General features: G+C 47.8%; 1 protein-coding gene across 1 annotated transcript in view; it reads left to right on the top strand.

Annotated features, from left to right (window-relative positions):
• The first annotated feature begins 3,454 nt into the window (after positions 1-3,454).
• The window catches only part of Mycbpap (MYCBP associated protein), a 30,579-nt gene continuing 18,577 nt past the window's right edge, over positions 3,455-15,456 (top strand). Inside the window, exons 1-2 of the mRNA XM_013036737.1 lie at positions 3,455-3,508; positions 10,138-10,240. Coding sequence (XP_012892191.1) covers positions 3,455-3,508; positions 10,138-10,240 — 157 coding nt within the window. The remainder of the gene's footprint in view (positions 3,509-10,137; positions 10,241-15,456) is intronic.

Raw genomic sequence — 15,456 nt, 5'->3', positions numbered from 1 at the left:
TATGTCTATCCACACACTTTCAATGTGTAAACATTTATTTGTTGTTTAAAATTGTGATTTTCATGATCACTTTTCATTTTATTTTTTGTGTCGGTCCTGGGCTTGAACTCAGGGCCTGGATGTTGCCTGTTTTGTATTCAGGGGTGGCTCTTTACCACGTAAGCCACAGGTCCACTTCTGACTTTTTGGTGGTCACTTGGTGATAACAGCCTCATAGATTTTCCTGTCTAGGCTACCTTGGAACAGTGATACTCAGAGTTCAGTTTTCTGAAAACTGATGATATGACACAAATCAAGACACATTAACTGTATACATAAACGACTTTATTAAATGGCAAAAAGTCAATACATAACCTAAAAATCGAGAAAAATGAGGGAAGAGGTGAGTTGGGAGAGGTAGGTGAGAATGCTGAAAGGCACTGAGCCGGGTGCCCAGTGGCTGACACCTGTAATCCTAGCTGTTTAGGAGGCTGAGATCGAGGAGCAAGGTTCAAAGCCAGCCTGGGCAGGAAAGTCCTTGAGACTCTTCTCTCCAATTAACACCAGAAAACCGGAAGTGGTGCTGTGGCTCAAAGTGGTTGAGCCTTGAACCTTGAGCCGAAGGACAGAGCTCAGGCTCGGAGCTCAAGCCCCATGACCAAAAAAAAACAACAACAACAAAAAACAAAACCCCGAGGCACTGAACTCATAACCTGCTTTGTTGAATGGCAATTCCTTTGTACAACTACTTAAATATAATAAAAAATATTAAAAAAAACATTACAGGAGTGGGAAGATGGCTCAGTGGTAGAGTGCTTGCCTTGCATGCCTGAGACCCTGGGTTCGATTCTTCAGTACCACATAAGCAGAAAAAGCTGGAAGTGGCTCTGTGGCTCAAGTGGTAGAGCGCTAGCCTTGAGCTGAAGAGCTGAGGGACAGCACCCAGCCCCAGAATTCAGGCCCCACAACTAGCAAAAAAAAAAACCCCAAAAACAAAGCAAAAACAAAACAAAAAAAACTGATTACAGATGTGAGCCATGGGCATCTGGCTCACTTTTGATATTGTATTGTGTGAAATTACTCTGGTATAGTATTATATTTTCATAGTATGAAATGTGTTTCTAAAGCTCAGATTGCATTTGGTTTGAACTTCAACCTAGTTAAGTCTAGGGCTGCTATGTGGCTCAGGGAGTCTATTGAAGGATAGAGCTGGCTGCTTCACTGACCTTGAGGTGGAAAGGCCTGACCTTGAGGCTTAGCTCTGTGGCTACAAGTGGTTTGATTTGGAACAAGCCTAAGCTTGTTGATTGAGAAAGCAAAAATCCCGGTGTCCAGTTACATTTGAATTTCAGAAAACATTTTTAGTGTAACTGAGTACCTTTTCAGTATAACTATGGCCCAAGTATTTCATGGGCTGATTCTTATACTAAAAAGGCATTTCTTTAAGCCAATCTATAGTTTATCTGGTAACCCAGACAGACTTTTTATTTCTGTGAAAAGAAGGCTTGTCGAGGAAATCACATTTAATTTTCACAATTTCCGAATTTTGAAATGGAAGAGACTGACTCAGAGCTGTTGGGTGATCTGGCCCAGGGTCATCCAGCTTTGAACTTGGGTGTGTCCAGTGTAGCATGATCTGCTAAAATGGAACTCAAGGCAGTTATGCAGTGACCTATTTAATGGTAGCATGAGAGCCATGAGCTAACTTGGGAAGAACAGAAGCTTCCACTGACTGAGACAGACTAAGAAAAAAAAATTGGAGAAATCAAATTGAAAGCAGTAGTTCTATGACCTTATCTATATTAGTTCTTTTCTTTCTTTTTTATTTCTATCCCCCTTTGATTTTTTTTTTGAGACAGGGTCTCACTGTGTAGCCTGAGCTAACCTGGAACTCCTAATCCTTCTACCTCAGCCTCCAAGTATTGGGATTACAGGTGTGCACCACCATACCCAACTCCTCAGTTTAGCTCTTATTATTGCCATTACAAATGACCACACACTTAGTGGCTTAAAGCAACCTAACTATATTAGCCAGCACTCTGGAAGTCAAGTCTGAAGTGCCTAAAATCAAGGAGGAAGAGCCTGGAGTCTAGAAGGAATTGATTCCTTTTCTAGCTTCTGACAGCTGCTACTGATGGTCCTGGCTTGTGGCCACCATATTCTGACCTCTGCTTCTGACCCCAGGTCTCCCTCTCTGACTCTGGCCCCTCCCCTCTCTCTTTTTAATGATCTTTGTGATTACTGGGGGCTCATCAGATAATCCAGGATAATCTCTGCATCTGAAGATCCTTAATCACATCTACCCAGTAAGTCCTTTTTACCTCGTAATGGGAACCACAGCTTCTGGCAATTAGGATGTGCCTGTCTTTAGGGAGCTGTTATTCTGCCCACCATATGACCCTAGAGAGAAATTAACTAATGTATCTGAGTGTGCTGGGTCTTAGCTAAAAATCCTTAGAGGACTTCCACACATATCTCTTTGTATTTTTGTTTCTTTTCCTCCTTGATTTGATTCTGGGAAATTGAGGAGTCTGTACTGTGTGGGTGATGAGTGAAACTCAGGAGAAGCACTGGGCCAGATCACACAGGTTTGTGAAAGAGACTCAGGCCCAGGCATCGTGTGTGTGTGTGTGTGTGTGTGTGTGTGTGTGTGTGTGTGTGTGAAGCACTGGGCCAGATCTCACAGGTTTGTGAAAAAGACTCAGGCCCAGGCATCGGTGTGTGTGTGTGTGTGTGTGTGTGTGTGTGTGTGTGTGTGTGTGTGTGTGTGTGTGCCAGTTCTGGGGCTTGAACTGGTGGCCTAGGCACTGTCCCTTAGTTAGTTTGTTTATTTTCCTCTCACCACTTCTGGCTTTTTGCTGGTTAATTGGAGGTAAGAGTCTCACGTCTGGGCTGGCTTTGAACTACCATCCTCGATTTCAGTCTCCAGAGTAGCTAGGATTACAGGTGTGATCTACTGGCTCCTGGAAGGCACAGGCTTTTAATTCAGCATCATCGTGGCCCCGTTCCCCCCAGTTCTTAGCCATGGTGGAGTGAGGCAAGTCCTCAGATACCCTCCAATCCAGAGGATCAAGATCTCATGGGGAGCCAGCTCCTCCAGCTCAGCTTTTGTGCTCTGCAGAATCTCTCTATTGACCAGGGTGAGGAGGCATGGAGGGGTATGGGCAGAGAGCCTTCTTTTTGTGGAGAGCGTTGGCACAGAGCTCCAGAACTCAGTGTCCATCCCTGTGAGGCATGTCCTCGAGACCATCCCAGACTGAGACTCTGCCTGCCTGGGGGGAGCTCAGATTCTTAGAAAAGTCTTCTTAGAACAAACCTCCCAGGATGCCTCATGCCTCACACCGTGGCTTGTGGTTTTGCCTTTGGGTGTTGTTTCATGGGAGGAGCCCACTTCTTCCCCACAATTTCCCCAGATGCTGGAAGGAGCTGCCATGAATCCCCAGGGCTTCTCTAGGTGGCCCAGCGCCCACCCACCATGGTGGCCTACATGTGCCCAGCTATTCCAGGAACTCAGTTCACTGATGTGACAGTAAGTCCCTGACTCCTGGAGAGTCTGCTGCTATAATGGGCAGATATTTCAGCAGAAGAGCTTCTAGATAAAGCCCCAGAGACTAGAAAAGGTCAGGCCATGTCCCCACTTGTAAAGAGAATGGCCCATGGAAGGACAAAGGTAAGATGCAAACCCACACATTATTTACTCCAAAGTCCCCCTTATTCTAGATAGTCTCTAGAAGGGCCCTCTTATGACCATATCTAAAAGGAAAGTAGAGGCCAGATGCTAGTGGCTCATGCCTGTAATCTTAGCTACTCAGGAAGCCAAGATCTGAAGATCAAGGTGGAAAGCCAGCCCAGGCAGCAAAGTCTGTGTCACTCTTATCTTCAACTAACTATCAGAAGGCTGGAAGTGGAGCTGTGGCTGAAGTTGGTAGAGCACTAGCCTTGAGCAAGAACAGTTAAGGGAATTGGGTGCTGGTGGCTCACACCTGTAATCCTAGCTACTCGGGAGGCTGAGATCTGAGGATCACAGTTGGAAGGCAGTCCAGGCAGAAAGGTCCACGAGACTTATTGCTGATTAGCCAACAAAAAGCTGGAAGTGGAGCTCTGGCTTAAGTTATAGAATGTTAGCTTTGAGCAAAAAAGTTCTGCAACAACAGCTAGGCTCTGAGTTCAGGCTCCAGTACTGGCGCGCGCGCGCACACACACACACACACACACACACAGGAAAGCTGTGTGATGGATTAATAGTTTCATGCCAGCCTGGGATATATTAGATAGCAGGCGGGGAGGGGGGGGTTGGGCACCATCTGTGTGTCATTCCTCAGGCTACACTCTGTCCACCATGAGGACAGATTCCAGCTGTGGCGTGTGTTCAGTGCTGAGAGGACTGGAAGTTTCCTGTTGAGTGTCAGCCAAGCAAGATAGTAGGAAGGACAGGGAGATATTTGTCCTTAAAGGGGGATCAGGGGTGATAACCAGATGTTCAGGATGCAAGGCCAGCTGTCGAGATTGAGCTGCTGTGGGGATGGCCAGGTGTGGGGGAGGGGAGAGACGCTAGAGGAAGGCACCAGGTGTCTGTGGTTATGAGACAGAAGTAGGGAAGCCAGAAGAGTAAGCCAGATGCAAGAAGCTTGAGAACAGGTTACCCCCAAGGAGGCTCTGGGAGCTGACTGTGTTCAGGAAATGTTTCGCCTGTATTCAAGGAGGCTGCTGCCTCTGGAACCCAACACCTGGCTGCGTGGAAATAAACAGAGCCATGAAGCAATCATTTACGCCATGCCCTCTGTCAACCCAGCCACCTCCTCCTCCCAGGGCTTGAGGAAATTGCTCAGAGTTGTCACCTGGGAGGAAATGGTTGAAGCTATTCAGGTTGAATTATGAACATAGGCTTCCTGCCTCTGGGCCTTCATCCCTGCTCTGGACTACCTCCCCACCCATGCCTGCTGAACTTCATCTTAGTGGCCCAATTCAAGAGTTACCTCCTCCCCCGCCCCCCAAAAAGAGAGTTACCTCTTCCTAGGTGTCATTTGTTTTTTGTTGTTGCCTTTTGTCTTTTGAGGAGGAACGGGGTGGAGGGGGAGTGGGGGGGCTGGGGCGGGGAGGCAGGACAGAAATGGAGGAAAGAAGGGGAACAAATGCAGTCATGGTACTCAGTCGGTAATATGTAGAAAATCAACTATGCAACTTGTGAGCAGGGATGGGAGGGGGAAACTGGGGGAAAGGGAAGGAAGGGCTGACATTGTCCAAAAGAAATGTACTCATTATCTGACTTATGAAATGGTAGCCCCTCTGTATATAGCATCTTAATCATAACCAAAAAAAAAAGTTACTTTCTGCTGTACTTCCTGAGTGACACATACATTAGGGCTGGAAATCTTCTATGAGATCCAATTCTGGGTCTAAAGTACATTGACTTCATCCCTCTCCCCCGCCCCCCAACTTGTTCAGAGAACACCTGGGATTAAGTAGAAAATCATGTGCAAAATTAAATGTACAAATGAGTAGATAAACAAAATGTGATAGCCAGTGGAATATTGTTTAGCCATTGGGAAAAATAAAGGACATGTTAAATTAAAAGACCAAATATGGTATGATTTCACTTACATAAAATATTCAAAATAGGCAAATCAACAAAGACATAAAACCATTTATTGGCTACCAGGGGTTGGGAGAGGAAAAATTAAACTGTGGTATGTTTACAAGATTTCCTTTTGAGTTGATAAAAGCATTTTGGAAGTGGATGGTAGTGGTAGTTGTATAACACCGTGAGGGTACAAGATGTTACAAAATTATACAGGTTAAAATGGTGAATTCAAGCCAGGAGTGGGTGCCTCACACCTGTAATCCTAGCTACGCAGGTGGTTGAAATGTGAGGATCGCGCCTCAAAGCCAGACTGGGCAGGGGACTCATCTTAATTAACCACCAAAAAACCAGAGGTGTAACTGTGGCTCAAATGGTAGAATGCCAGCCTTGAGTGTAAAAGCTAAGAGACAGGGCTCAGGCCCTGAGTTCAAGCCCTAGTACTGGCAAAATAAATGCATGCATAAATAAGGAAAAAATAAAACAGTGAACTCATGTTACCTGCATTTAACATGAAAGAAAATGGAAAGCACATTTCTGGCAAGAAGATGGCAAACTTTGATGAGACTCTCAAAAGGCTGAGTAGCTCTGATGTCGTCTGACACTTTCATGAGGCACAGGAGGAATGAGATCTGTACGAGGTCACTCAGGGGCTGGTAGCAGAGCCCAGTCAGGTTGCACAGCTGCCTGACCCTCCATCCCTCTCACCTGCTCTTCCCTCGTCCTTTGGTCTCCTTGAAACCTTCCAGACAGGCTACCCCCAAACTGTGACACTCTCCCAAATTAAAAAGCCTTCGGAGAAAGGCGTTTCAAGAGTGTTGGTCTTTTTGTATTTTTTCTCAGTGGACTCTGATCTCCAAGAGGGGAAGAGAAGACATTTCTCACTTTTCCCGTGTTTCTCAGAGTTCCGGTGGCAGCCACAGAGGTCAACGTGCCCGTTTCCCTTCTAGAAAGAACTTGCTCCTCACCTGCAAGGAGGGCACTTTGCTGGCAGCCTCTGATGAACATTCTTTGTCCTTGGACGCTGGGTTAGCTTAGGCTGTCAGATCTGTAACAGTCATAACTCTCCTGGCCCAGGCTTGCTTTCTTCCCCTTTAACTTTTTTTTTTGTTTTATTTTTCTTGTGCTGGTACTGGGGATCGAACTCAGGGCCTGGGCACGGTCCCTTAGCATTTTTTTTTTTTTGGATGGTTCTGGGCCTTGAACTCTGGGCCTGCTGACGCTAACCTCCTTTTGCTCAAGGCTAGCACTCTACCATTTTGAACAATAGCACCACTTCTGGCTTATTTTGTGATTAAATGAAGATGTCTCATGGACTTTCCTGCCTGGGCTGGCTTTGAACCATGATCTTCAGCTCTCAGCTTTCTAAGTAGCTAGTATTAGGGCATGAGCCACTAGTGCCCAGAGTCCCTTAGCTTTTTTGCTCGAGGTTGGTACTCAACACTTGAGCCACAGCTCTGCTCCCAGCTTTTTTGGTTGTTAATTGTAGATGAGTCACAGACATTCCTTCTGGGGTTGGCTTTCAATCTTGATCCTCAGATCTCAACCTCCTGAGTAATTAGGATTACAAGCATGAGCCACCAGGGTCTGGCTATATTTTATTTTTAACTGGCAAATAAGTGTATATATTTGTGGGGTACAGTGTGGTTTTGATGCCCACCTTCTCCATCTTCCATAGGCCTTACTGAAAGTACACATAAGCTCTCCAAATCTCAGAAGTTTCCCTTCACTCTGGCCTGCCCTATGTCTGACAGATTAACTGCACAGTAAAGTTAGCTAGGTACACACCAACCCTTTCTGCCCAAGCACTTCCTGTAACTCCCAAGTTACAGGAGACGGCTACACCTTCAAGGGTGCTGACCAGCCACTCTGACCACAACAAACACCAGACCTGTCACTTTCATCAACACAGAAGTTGATTATTCACTGTCTTCATTTCTTTCTCCTCATCTTCCCCACCTTCTTCTTTTAAAATTTTTTTTACATATTTTAGGCAGAGTCTCTCCTTCTGTTTTGGCCTTCTGAGTGCTGGAACTACAGACATAAAAAGACTTTTTTTTTCTTTTTTTGTAGGTTGTGAGGCCTGGGCACTGTCCCTCAGCTCTTCAGCTCAAGGTGACCACTCTACCATTTGAGCCACAGCACCACTTCTGGTTTTCTGGTGGTTAATTGGAGATAAGAGTCTCATGGACTTTCCTGCCTGGGCTGGCTTTGAACTGTGATCTTCAGATCTCACTTTCCTGAGTAGCTAGAATTATAGGCGTGAGCCACTGGCGCCCAGGTAAAAAAACTCTCTTTAGAGCAAGTTGTAAGATGGCTATGGAAGATGAGAGCCTGCCATCTTCTCACAAAGCTTGTTCTCATTCATTCTCCATTCATCGGTTCCATTGGTTGGCAGCAGACCCAAACCCGGTGCAGACATCTCATCATAGCCTGTCCCACCCTGCCATAAACCTCCGTCCCTCCCTGCCATAAACTTCATGCCCTCCCATCTCCACCTCAGCATTTTGTCTGTTCCCAGGAGAACCCAAGGGACACAGCATCACATGGTGTACCCTATAAAGGTAGCCAGTGCATGCTCATGGAATGGATGAACTGGAGACTGAGGGTATACCTCAGCTGGAGGGGAGGGGCTGCCCTTGGAGGGTATCTCAGTGTAGGGGAGCCTGGAGAGGGGCATGCCGCTGGAGAGGGGTCCAGCACTGGGGAGCACACAGGCATTCCGGCAGTTGACCAGCTCCACCATCTTCCCCAGTGCCTCCTCTGGAGAAAACTGCTTCCATGCTCAGAAATAGTCCCAGGGCCTTAGATTTGAGTAAACCAGCTTCAACTTGTGGTTTTTGTTAACCAGGTAATTGTATTCCCTCTCCTGTCAAGAGCCGAATTTCTCCATCTAAAAATGGATACATAAACCACTAGATATACTAGTTTAAACGTATACTTGATTCTTACAGTGGGGAAGGGAAGCATTGTAACTTTTTTGTTGTTTTGTGTGCAGGTCCTAAGGCTTGAACTCAGGGCCTGGGCACTGTCTCTGAGATTTTGTGCTCTAGGCTTATGCGCTACCTCTTGAGCCACAGCAACATTTCTGGTGTGTGTGTGTGTGTGTGTGTGTGTGTGTGTGTGTGTGTGTGTGTGGTGAATTGGAGATGAATCTCATGGACTTTCCTGCTCAGGCTGAGTTTGAACCTTGCTCTTCAGATCTCAACTTCCAGGGTAGCTAGGATTAGTGGACATTTTAACTTCTGTGAGAAGCCTTGTGCTCAGACTGATTAAGAAACTGCAGAATGCACAGTCAGCAAGCAAGGAGAGTGGGGAAGCACAGCTAGTTCTGTCTGGCTCTGAGTCTCCATTATTGGACACACAATCACTGAACAATAGTCCTAGACTAAAAACTCTGGGATAGGGTGGAGCAAAGAGACTGGCAGTCCCTGCTCTTGTGGGGCTTACATTATGACACTGACTTGACGGGTGTCCTCATAAACAAGCAGAATAAACTCCAGAATGCATTAGAGAGAGCTCTAAAGAAAGAAAAGGGGAAAGTGGTATTGTGGGTCAAAGTGGTAGAGCGCTAGCACTGAGTGAAAAAAGCTCAGGGACAGCGTTCAGGCTCTGAGTTCAAGCCCCACAACTGACTAGAAAGGTAGGAAGGGAGGGAGGGAAAGAGAGAAGGGAAGAGGAGGGAAAGAGGGAAGAGGGAGATTGAGGGATGAGGAAGGAAGGGAGAGAAGGAGGGAAGAGAAGGGAAAGAAAGGGAATAAAGAAGAAAAATGGGAAAAAGTGGAAAGAAGGGAGGGAAGAAAAAAAGGGGGAAAGGGAGGGAGAGAGGAAAGAGGCAGGAAAGGCAGGAAAAGCAGGTGTCCTTATAAACTTGACATCACAGAGAAGAGCTATTTTATTGGGTCAGCATCTCTAAGGACTGAGAGGAGCAGCGGGAGAAGACCCCTACATCTGGACACAGCCTGGGCAGGCTGGGAAGTGATAGAAGGGCCGGTCCCTGGATGGGGGCGCTCAGCGCGGGGGTGGGGACAGGTATGCGGGTGTGTGCCTCAACTCCAGAAAGCCAGCCGCCCGGGGGTCCACATCACCTCCGGGGAGGAGCAATCCTGGGTCACCATGTTTGCAGCAATGGCAGTCTAAAAGCCCAGGGCTGATCTGCAGGCCGTGCTGGGGGTCAGAGAAGGAGGGGAGGAGGCCGGGGGTCGACAATCGCGGTCGCCTGCTTCGGGGGGGGGGGGGGGGGGGGGGTCGTCTGGTCCCCGCCCCCCCTTCCCGCCCCGGCCGCTCCCGCTGCGCCCCCACTGCCTGCGGCCCAGGCTCCCCCCCACCGGGTCTGAGCCAGTGACCTCACGGCGCGTGCGCCACGTCGGCGGTGACGTCACGAGCCCCGCTCGGGTGTTCTGCCGGGGGCGCGCGCGCGCTCGGTGAGAAAGATGGCAAGCAAGCCGTCGCCGTGCACGCTGCTCGGTGGGTGCGCGCCCCCTCGCGGGGCGCTGGTTGCTATGGACGCCGCGGCAGTCGCTGGGCCGGGCCTCGGGGGGTGCGGCGCAGCGCCGGCGTCTCGGGACCCAGCAGCCTAGGACAAGCTTGCAACTGGGGGCGGCACCATGAAGGCCATCAAGAAGGAATCCCGGATCAAAATGCTCACTAGCAGGCTGGTGGAGTCCACAGACGCCGTCAAAGGTGGGCGCTGGCTGCCCCGGGCGCTCAGGAGGCCCCCAGGGGGTCCTCGGGGACGGGGGTCCGCAGAGGGGGTCCGGAGGATGGGAGTGACACCAAGATGGCAGTGAGCCCTGGGGCGCGGGCTTCAGGACTTAAGGATAGTAGACCAAGGCAGAACCTCCGAAGGGCGGAGATTCACCACATGGGGCCTTAAGGATGGAGTCATAGACGGTGGACTCTCAGAGGGCCCTTGAGGGCAGTGGCTGCAGAGAGCAGCAAGGGTAAGAGATCTCCACCTGTAACCACAGCTCCAGACAGGATACTTGGGCTGGAAGCCCTACCCAGGAACCAGGAAATGGTGCCCCCCCCCAAAAAAAATAAGGAGCCAGTCTCTGGTGGCTCACGCCTATCATTCTAGCTACTCAGAAGGCTGAGATCTGAGGATCACAGTTCAAGTCAGCCGGGTTAGGAAAGTCTGTGAGACTCTTATCTCCAGTTAACCCCTAGAAAACAGGAAGTGGCGCTGTGGTTCCAAGTAGTCAAATACTAGCCTTGAGCAAAAAGAGTTCAGGGCTCCCAGGCCCGGAGTTCAAGCCTCACGACCAACAAAAACAAGGGGCGGGCAGTTCGAGAAGTACGTTAAGATGAAGAAACTCATCTAACAGTTCCACTGGAAAAATCTAAAATGTCAAGTTGACTAGTTCTTTCAGACCACCTTTACCTGTCCACGCTAGTCAGCTATATGACACTGTGTTCAACCAAGGGTCACTAGACTTGACTGCTCCACAGTTCCCATTTGCAGCCCCATTCCCTGGGGATGGAACTCAGAGCCTTGAACATGTTTCACTTCTGTATTACCTCCTCCCCTCGAGACCTGTTTTCACTGCTATGTGTGGATGCTACGTTGGGCATCAACAGTGGGCATTTGACAGTATTGGTGTTATATATAAGAGATTCTAGCCTCAAGAAGTTCAGAATCAAGCCAATGCTGGTTCTTCACCTCATGATCCTAATTAGGAGGCTGAGATCTGAGGATTGTGGTTTGAAGCCAGCCAGGGTAGGCAACATCCATGAGACACTTAATCTCCAATTATTCAGCAGAAAGCTGGAAGTGGAGGTGTGGCTCAAGTGGTAGAGCACCAGCCTTGAGGGGAAAAGCCAAGCACAACACCATGAATCCAAGCCCAGTCCTGGCACATGTGCACACGGGCACACAGGCACGCGTGCGTGCGCGCACACACACACACTCACACACTAATTCATTCTAGAAATGCTGGAGAAGTCCCCTCATGCTGTGATGCAGATGCCCCTGTGGGTGAAGAACTCACCCTTGGGGGTGAGGAACCTGACACAGGCCTTGCATAGTAGGCTTAGGGGAAAGAAGGTGAAGAAGGGGAGATCTATGACAGATCTAAAGAATAAAAGTGTTGGGGATACGGTTCATTAAAATGCTGTGGGTATAGTTCATTAAAAGAGCACTTGCCAGGCATATGCCAGGCTTGGAAACATTTTTTTAAAAATTGAAAGAAAAAGTATGTGTGGAGTTTTCTCCAGGGTTAGGGAGCAGCATAAGTTCATGAACCTATGAACATGAGATCCAGAGAGTGGCGTGCCAGTGAACAGGGACCAGATGATGAAAAGGCTTTGCATACAAGGTTAGAAAGACAGGTTGTGCTTTTGCAGGCCCTGGGAGGGGCAGGCCCTCAGTCAGCAGGGTCCCCTGGGAGGCCTGGAAAACTAACAGAAGCCTTGTTGCTTTTCAGCCTACCTTTCTTTTATGCTTCTTCATAGTATATAAAGCTGATGCTGGTTCGTGACATACTTTTTAATAGTTAAGAGAGAGACAGGAAGAATATACAGCTCTGGTTCCCTTTCCCAAGGGCAAGTCAAGGACTTTCCTAGCCACTGCCTCCTGCTCACCCACCTTTCTGCCCAGTCTTAATCAAATTGACCTTTCAGCTGTCAACAAATCAAAGGAAGATTTCTTTTCACTGTATATTGATTTTTAATAAGGGGAAATTCAGTATGTTAAGTAGTCCTTGGGTTAAGAACATGCACCTTGGAAAGGAAGAAAACAAGGAAGTATTTATAACATGCAAGGTCCCTTTTTCCTGAACTTTCTCAGGGAAGCCTCTAATAGGGGAACATTTTCTCCCTGCTCCCCAATGTAAAATAGCCAACCTGCCTAGGGACTGTGGTACCCTTGGGCTGCATTTCTTCACAGTCTCTGAATTCTGGACACAAAGGCAAGCCAAAATGGTGACTGGAAACCTATTTAGGGACTCAACAGGAAAGACTTTTAGCAGCACCAGATCCCCCTTTCCCACTGGCTAAAGCTCTGTACTGGTAGTCCCTACCTTAGTTTCTAGTGCAAGCCTAGGTCATTTGCTTGCAGATTTTCATTAACGTTAGAAAGAATAATATTTAGATGAATGGAGAAGCAGAAAAATCAAATGCAGGTTTCTTCTCCTTCAGTAGTGTTTCCCCCCTGCCCCCTCCCCCGCCCCACCTCCACTCCAGCCTGAGCACCTGGCTTCCAGCTTCTTGGTGTAGCTGTAGCAGAGCAGTCACCTGACAGCCCCCTGCAAGGGAGCTGGTCTACCTGACTCTCAACTGCTAGGATGCATGGAGAAGTGCCAACTGTGAGGCTCAAGAGCAGCTCTACTCAGCTCGAATTTCTAGAACAAAGAACAGGAAAGAAGCTGAGTACCGGCAGCTCATACCTATAATCCTAGGCTGAGATCTGAGGATCAAGGTTTGAAGCTAGCCCAGGCAGGAAAGTATGTGTGACTCACCTCAAGTTAAACCCCTGGAAAGCTGGAAGTGGATCCATGGCTCAAGTGGTGTAGAGTGCTTTCCTGGAGCAAAAAAGCTAAGGGGCAGTGCCCAGGCCCTGGGTTCGATCCCCCCTCCCCCTCCCCCCTACACAAACGAAAAGGAAAGAGCTGGCTGGACCTTTACAGGCTCAGGAGTGATATATCTCCACCCTGTGAATTCTCTGGCAAATCTAGAGGTGCTCTTGGAGAGCACATCTAAAGAGAAGAAGCCATTCTGTTCCCTTCATAGCATCTATGTGGTTTATAGCACATACATACAAGGTGCTTGGTGAATATTCTTTTTTTTTTGAGGGGGGGTTCTGGTCGTGGGGCCTGAACTCTGGGCCTGGGCGCTGTCCCTCAGCTCTTCAGCTCAAGCCTACCACTCTACCACTTGAGCCACAGCACCACTTCCAGCTTTTTTCTTTTTTCTTATGTGGTGCTGGGGAATCAAACCCAGGGCCTCATGCATGCAAGGCAAGTGCTTTACTACTGAGCCACCTTCCCAGCCCTTGGTGAATATTCTTTTTTTTTTGGGTCCGGTCGTAGGGCCTGAACTCTGGGCCTGGGCGCTGTCCCTCAGCTCTTCAGCTCAAGGTTAGCGCTCTACCACTTGAGCCATAGTGCCACTTCCGGCTTTTTTCTTTTTGCTTATGTGGTGCCTTGTCTCTGAGCCCCTTTTGCTCACAGCTAGCACTCTACTACTTGTGTCACCACAATGTTACTTCTGGCTTTTTCTGTGATTTAATTGTAGATGAGAGTCTTACAGACTTTCTTGTCCGAGCTGGTTTTGAACCATGATCCTCAGATCTGAGTTGCTAGGATTACAGGCATGAGCCACTGGCACCTGGCTTGCAGATCATTTGAACTAGTGTTTGTACCATACCCTGGTTGTATGCAGCATTAGAATATTTATTGTACTAATTTCATAGGCCAAGCATATACATGGTGCATGGCTATAATCCCAACTACTTGAGTCTGGCGTCGGTGGCTCTCACCTGTAATCTTATTTACTCAGGAGTCTGAGATCTGAGGATCTCAGTTCAAAGCCAGCCTGGGTAGGAAAGTCTGTGAGATTCTTATCTCTAATTAACCACCAGAAAACCGAAGTGGTGCTGTCTCTCAAGTGGTAGAGCACTAGCCTTGAGCTGAAGAGCTGGGGGGTCAGTGCCCAGGCCCAGAGTTCAAGCCCCAGCTATTTGGGAGGCTGAGATATGAGGATTAGGGTTTGAGATCAGCTTGGGCAAAAAGTAAATAATACCTATTTCAATCAACAAGCCAGGCATGGAGTTTTTTTTGTTTTTGTTTTTGTAACCACATCTATGTGGGAGACATAGGTAGGACCATGCTTCAAGCTGGCCCTAGGGAAAAACAAGACCTTATTTGACAACTACAAATAGGAAAAAAGAGGAAGGGGATAGGTGGTATGACTCAAGTGGTAGAGCATCTGTCTAGCAAGTGCAAGGCCCTGAGTTCAAACCCCTGTACCACCAAGGGGATGAGAAATAGCTCAGAAAAAACCCTGATCAAATTTTCTCTGGCTGCTTCAATTCAACCAACATGATAAATCAGCTTCTATAAACAGGGTGGAAGTTTTAGTGTCCAATCCTCTTCAGCAGTGTTGAAGGTTTCTACTTAGAAGTGACCATTTTTCCCTTACCAGGGAAAAACCCATCTAGAGATGTTTTAGGGAGGATGTAGACCAATCAAGGTGATAGAAGAAAAGTTGTCCTGGAAAATATGTCAAAAAATTTATAAAATTCCAAGTAACTGGAATTACAGGCCTGCATCACCACGATTGGCCTCTGAGATAACCATCTACAATGCAGTGCAGTAAATGTCCTGTAACAGCATACAGTCAGAGGGTAGTATATTCTGGTCAATAAAATATTCATTAAAATGTGTACATTTTAAATGCCTTCAACTAGTACCAGTTTGCTTGTGTGTGCCCACCTGAAAGGTGGGCAGGAAGAGAGAAATAGAAATGAATCCAAGTGGGGCATAGTAGTGCTTGCCTGTACTTCTAGCCCTTTGGAGGCAGAGGTGGGAAGATGGAGAGCCAGCTTGGGTTACATACTGAGACTCTGTTTTACAAACAAAAATTATTCATGCAAACAAACAAAAATTAAAATCCAAAGCTGCAGATCATCCCAGGATGGGTCAGTCTACTGGGCTGGGACTTATCCACATTTAGGGGATAGGTAACGTCTGAACTTCTGTTGTTCCCACTTGTGGCCAAAGGCTGAGCTTGGAGTTATGTTCAGAATGACGTTTGAATGATTCTATTTTTTTTTCTTCCCCACTCTGTGGACCTTAAATAGTTTAATTTTGGCCGGGTGGTGGTGGTGGCTCACGCCTGTAATCCTAGTTATTCAGGAGGCTGAGATCTGAGAATCTGCAGTTCAAAGCCATCCTGGGCAG

Source organism: Dipodomys ordii, unplaced genomic scaffold, assembly GCF_000151885.1.
Source record: "Dipodomys ordii isolate 6190 unplaced genomic scaffold, Dord_2.0 Scaffold7, whole genome shotgun sequence".
NCBI classification, from domain to species: Eukaryota; Metazoa; Chordata; class Mammalia; order Rodentia; family Heteromyidae; genus Dipodomys; species Dipodomys ordii.
The sequence above is the reverse complement of the archived record's forward strand: the minus strand, read 5'-3'. Positions and strand labels throughout refer to the sequence as shown.